Here is a 6,000-nt window from a genome sequence, read left to right as displayed (position 1 = left end):
TCATTTGAACACAGATCACAAAAGAGTTGCTAGAAATTCAATTATGTGTTTAAGGCTGTTGTGGTGATGGTGGTTTCAATTCTTTCCACTAACTGCAGGGAGGGAGTTGTAACCTGGCCATATCTCTGAGTGCTTCGGTGGTGGCAAGCTCACTATGGATGGGGTCTGCACCTGAGTCTCCTGTTATTCAACTAAACACACCTGATGTATTTAAAAGACATTCTAACTGCAAGGGGATAAGCTCCATGGCCAGCAGCACTTCCTGTGGAAAGCTAGAATAGCCTGGTGTTATTCCATCGAGTCTCTTGATTTTTTTTTTTTTTTTTTTGCATAAAGATTTTTAACGGAATAAAATTGCCTCGTGTCAACCTTCTGGGTTTGCTCAGCTGCCTGGGCTCTGAACATTTCAGAGAGGGAAAAAATGACCCCAAGGTAAAGGCTGGATCCTGGTTTTGCATTTAGCTGTCTTGGCTACAAGCAGTAGCCCTTACCCAGTTGGGGAGAGGAGAGAAAGGGAGAGAGAGTTGGGGGGAGAGAGAGAGAGAGAGAGAGGTACTGGGAGAGAGAAAGATGTGGGAAGACAGACGGGGGAGGGGGAGGGGGAGGGGGAGGGGGAGGGGGAGGGGGAGGGGGAGGGGGAGGGGGAGGGGGAGGGGGAGGGGGAGGGGGAGGGGGAGGGGGAGGGGGAGGGGGAGGGGGAGGGGGAGGGGGAGGGGGAGGGGGGAGGGGGGAGGGAGGGAGGGGGGAGGGAGGGGGGAGGGAGGGGGGAGGGGGGAGGGGGGGGGAGGGGGGAGGGGAGGGGAGGGGAGGGGGAGAGAGGGGAGGGAGAGACAGGGGAGGGGGCAGAGAGGGGAGGGGGAGAGGGGGGAGAGGGGAGAGGGGAGGGGGGAGAGGGGGGAGAGGGGAGGGGGAGAGGGGGGAGAGGGGAGGGGGGAGAGGGGGGAGGGGAGAGGGGGGGAGAGAGAGAGGGGAGGGGGACAGAGAGAGGGGAGTGGGAGAGAGCCGGGACGGGGGAGAGAGCGGGGAGGGGGGAGAGAGCGGGGAGGGGGGAGAGAGCAGGGAGGGGGGAGAGAGGAGAGAAACAGGGGAGGGAGGGAGGGAGGGAGGGAGAGAGAGAGGGAGAGAGAGAGAGAGAGAGAAAGATCCTGTCTTGAGGTCAGTGATTAGTAATCTAGGGGGTTCCAAGAGGGGACAGGTGCTGAGATGTGTACTTCCACCCCTGCCTGGGGATTCTCCCTGCTTCTGGTAATCTGACCTTGATAATTTTAACGCAATTACCTCTCCTCTAGCACATTCTGACTCCAGCAAAAGGGGACGCACCCATCCAACTATCTTTTCGCCTTCAACACTCAAGACTTCGCTCCACCATCAACCGCTGGCGCCACGGCAGTGCACTTTTGGTCCCCCACTCTTTGACCCTGTTTACACAATCGTCCTTTCTCGACAGGCCCAGGTGCAGCCCCCAGAGAAGACAGGAAGCCTTACATGTATCATATTTACCTGGAGGGCTTGTTAAAACAGATGGGTCAACCCAATCCTCAGAGTTCCTGGCTCCCTAACTCTGGGGTAGAATCCGGTAATTTGCATTTTAAACAAGTTCTTAGGTGGTGCAGATGCGGATGCTGCCAGTCCGGGCCACTTTGAGGAACCACTGCCTTAGATCAAGGAAGGTGCCTCAGCGTGGGCTACTCTTTCCTTTCCATCTCTCTCCGCCCCTTTCGCATTTATGTCATTTTCCCTTCTCTGTGACACATTCTGGCTTTTGGACTGTTTGTAACGGTGCCGCTCCTGTCCGTTCTCAACGCCTGGGAGTTGGGTTTGTTAGAGGTGATTCCTGCCCTACCCCACCCTGGCCCATCTTTGCCCCCAGAGCCTTTACCGTTTTTCCATTGCTAACGCTGCCCACCTCACTCCCCCTCTCTCGAGTGTGAATTATTCACCCTCTTCCCCTACTCTTCGCATCAAGTGCGACCTTTCCCGCAACTTTGCAGCGGTGGCGGGCTTGCGGCTCGCCTCCTGCACTCAGCGGCCCTGGGGGAAACTCCCCTGGGCGGCCGCACGCTCCCCTAGAAGCCAAGCCTGTCGCGGGTCGCAGGGGCCAGTCCGGGCGCCGGCTGTGCGCTCGGACTTCAGAGCTGGCGCTCCCGCTCCGGGGGTGGGGTAAGGGCGGTGCGGAAAGCGCCAGTGTTCACGAAGGTTTCGGGCGCCGGAGCCCGGAGGGGGGCGGTAGCAGCGTCAGGTGGCTGCTCTGTGTCCCCGCGCGCCGCCCAGCCAGTTCCTGCCCGGCTCTCAGCCTGGGCTGGAGCTGGAGCCCGTCCGCACCTCCGCCCCGGGAGCCGCGTCCGCGCCAGCAGCCCGGATTCCGGACCCGAGCGGGAGACGCCGAGATGTGAGCCTCCGACTGGCCACTGCTCTGTCTGGCACCCGCTTCTCCCATTCCACCGGCCCGATTGGACAGCGATCGCTTGCCTGGATCTCCGGGGAGAGGAGCAACCACCAGGCGCACAGCCCAGCAGAAGTTGGGCTGCGCTGGGCAGCCGGTTGCTCGCCGCGCGAGAGGGGTGGGCGAGGAGACCGGGAGACGAAGGCGCGGGGAAGGGCTCTGGGCCTGAGCTGAGGGGGATTGGGAGAGTGTGGGCTTGAGTTCGCTCTGGCGCTCCCCAGCAGGGGGAGAGATGCGGGGCCCCCGCCTAGGCGCCCGCCGCCGCGGTAGCAGCCTCAGCAGCAGCCTCAGCATCAGCACCGGCGGGACAGCGACAGCGGGGGCGGCGCAGGCGCACTGTGCCCCGCGGAGCCTGCAGTTCCAGAGCCCCGTGTGCGGCACCGCCACAGTCTGGGCAGCGGCGGCCGGGGGAGCGCTACTACCATGAACTGCCTTGTCCTCCTCCCCAGAGCTGCTCATCCGGGTCGGGCTGGAGATACAGTCAGGGGACCCCGTCGCCGCCGCCGCGCCCCCTCTTCTTTCGGCTCAATCTTCTCTTCCACCTTTTCCTCCTCTTCCTCCACCTTCTCTTCCTGCATCCCCCCCTCCCCCGCCGCGGATCCTGGCCGCTGCTCTCCAGACCCAGGATGCCGGGGGGCAAGAGAGGGCTGGTGGCACCGCAGAACACATTTTTGGAGAACATCGTCAGGCGCTCCAGTGGTAAGGAGAGTTGTAGTTCGGAACACCCCTACCTCCATCCCGCCCACACGCGCCCCCCATCCTCTCCATCCCATCCCTCTTCCAAGGGGGGAGGGGGATGCAAGCAGCCTTACCTGGTGGTGTCAGTTACCAGTTGGGCTGGATTTGGGGTGGGGTGGGGTGGCAATGAGATGGTGGAGGAAAGTTAGTTGCATCCCCTTCCTACCAGACAGACTCACCCCCTCCCACCTGTCCAGAGCCCAGAACTGGAGGAAAGAAAGGGGTTGGATAGGGTGTAGGTACATCTGGAGCATAGAGTTGAGTTTTGCTTTTATCTTTCTTGTTCTTCCTTCTCCCACATTTCCCCCCAAAGTGAGCAGCAGGGACTGACCAAATTCTGAGTTAATCTCAGTGGAAAGGTTTCCCTCAAGTTGGGAATGGCTGCGAAAGTGGCTACTTAACAAAATTTAAATCTCTGGAAAGGCTTTTGGCCTCATGGGCATGGGGAAATGTGCTTTGTGCTGGGGAGAGTAGTTGAGGTTGAACCTAAAAAAGAGTTCAGTGCTTGAAAAATGGGAAGGCAATTACTGTGGACAAATTGGTGTTTAAAGTTTCTTCTTGCTATGTTTTTCACTGTACATTGGTCTATATATTTCGTTCAACTTAAACATGAGAAACGTAGAAGTGAAGCAGTAACTATTGTGCTTTTAATGCAACTAGAAAAAAAAATCAAAAAGATGCCATCCTACCTTGCTACTGATGTTAATGTTTTCTTGCCTTAATGTGTCTTTAAAATACCATCCATTTATACATTCATTTCCTACAAGATATTCTGGATGGGAATGGTTATATATTTCCACATTTTAAGACCTTATAAACTTTGCATCTTACTGAAATCTGCATTTTCTACTTGTTTTTAATTATTTTGTATAATTTTAAACTTCATAAGTAAGATATGTTGAGTATCTTTTAAAGTTTTTCCTTCAGAGGCTGTTATTTTGAGATCTCTTGCTTGGAGAATAATGAGAAAGACACTTCTGTATATGGAGTACAGTAGAGCTTGGAACAAAGCAATGGAAATACTCTATGCAGTTCCATAGTGCCTTGTTTATTCATTCACTGAAACAATATGTATTTGGGTGCATTATACCATAGACACTCTGTGGTTTCTTGGAATTAAAAAAAAGTAATTAATACACATCCCCTCTTCTTAAGAGGCTCCCTGCCTGGTTGGAGGCACACGGAAAGACAGAGGCACACTGAAATGATAACAAATAATTAAATGAATGATGCTTTCTCTAAATGGTAGATTAGATTATACCAATTCTTAGATTAGAAACTCTTTTAAGACTAGGCTTGCAAATATTTCCTCTGATTTTGAAACTAACTGTATTTAAGTGTCTCAAAGTATTTCCCCCAAATATCTGACTTGTTATTTGTTTTTAATTTGAGGTTTTAAACTTTATTTCTTCATTTTGGCCAATGCCTGAAACAATACAAGTCTAAAGCAGTAGTGTTGTATTTGGGTTGGAAAAAATAGCTAATAGGGTCTGGCCTAGTATTCTTTTAAATACCTCTAATATTTTTTAGTTATATAAATTCATAATGGTAGGCAATTTTTATACTTATACATTACCTTCTTGTATTAATATTGTACTAAGCCTATAATACAAGGGGATATTACTCTTCAAACAGTTTGGGGGAAATGTGTGGGTTATTGGAATTAGTTAAGTATATAAGTCTTATTTCAGCTTTCTCATCCTCTTGGGTTATTTCAACTCCATGCAGTTTGGTGTATGAGAGGACTTTTCAGAGAAGGCCTTAAAAAATAAAATCTGCAGGCTTATGATTGCTTTGCTTTATAAAGAGAAAGAACGTGAGAATCCCTTGACTAAACTTTACTAATAGAGCAACTTTGGTTGAAGCTTCTTATACAGACTATGAAACTATGAGATAGTTTTTGAATTTTAAAAAATTGTAGATATACTATGAAAGATTTACCATAGGTGGCTTAGAAATGTCTGTTTCTGTTGCCTCCATTTTATATCTACCACTCAAATTAATAAATATTTTATCTTTTTTACACTTCATGTTCATAATCATTTCATTGGTTAAATGTTTCTTTCCTGGATAATACCGAGTGCAAATGAAAGTTTATCTGTTTTGGCACTTAAATGCCACCTCTAATTGTCTATGGCTAACTTCGAATACCACTACGCAAAGACCCTGAACTGTTTGAAGTGTGTTAGATATTTGTAGTGAGTATATATGCAGGTGTGTGTGATAAATGCTGAAAAGTCTCAGGACCTCTTTTATAGGAAGAAGGTCAGAAATTGAGAATTATGGTATTAAATTGGTCTACACATTCACGGGGGGAATATCCCACAGTTGTTGTAATTTCTATATGATTTGGCAGAGAAATAGAAAAATTTATCCTGAGAACTTGTCTAATTGAGACAAATAGAAAATTCCCTTCAGGATTCTCACAAATGGATCTTTGAAGCTTTCATTATTCACTAACTTAACAACATTGAAAGTGAACTGTTGGCAGAGCTTTAGTAGGAAGAGAAAGAATAGAACCCAGCACTCCCAATCTATTTAACAATTGAAGAAACAGAGGCTGGCCTTGTCTTTTTTACTGAACCCCAAGAAAAGCTCTTTCTGATACAACATCATTTTCTTCTCATGAAAAGTCAGATCTTATAGTGAGAGTCAGCCAAACATAGAAATACAGATAGAGAGACGCCCAGATAATACACAGCCACATGGATAAACACTCAGCCGGTCAGGCATCCACCCAGAAAACTGAAAAGAGGAATTTCCTACTTCTCTTATTTTGGGATTTGTCTGTAAAGTATGTCTACCACCCTACAGACACA

General features: G+C 49.9%; 1 protein-coding gene across 2 annotated transcripts in view; it reads left to right on the top strand.

The window, feature by feature from the left end:
• The first annotated feature begins 2,273 nt into the window (after positions 1–2,273).
• Positions 2,274–6,000, top strand: part of KCNH5 (potassium voltage-gated channel subfamily H member 5) — a 346,531-nt gene continuing 342,804 nt past the window's right edge. For both annotated transcript variants that reach the window (XR_012416327.1, XM_005561443.4), the window contains exon 1: positions 2,274–3,142. Coding sequence is in view for 1 of the 2 variants with exons in the window: in XM_005561443.4 (XP_005561500.1) it covers positions 3,070–3,142 (73 nt within the window). In the remaining variant the exon portion in view is untranslated. The remainder of the gene's footprint in view (positions 3,143–6,000) is intronic.

This window comes from Macaca fascicularis, chromosome 7 (genome assembly GCF_037993035.2).
Source record: "Macaca fascicularis isolate 582-1 chromosome 7, T2T-MFA8v1.1".
Lineage (NCBI taxonomy): Eukaryota > Metazoa > Chordata > Mammalia > Primates > Cercopithecidae > Macaca > Macaca fascicularis.
This window is presented reverse-complemented; position numbering and strand designations above follow the sequence as displayed.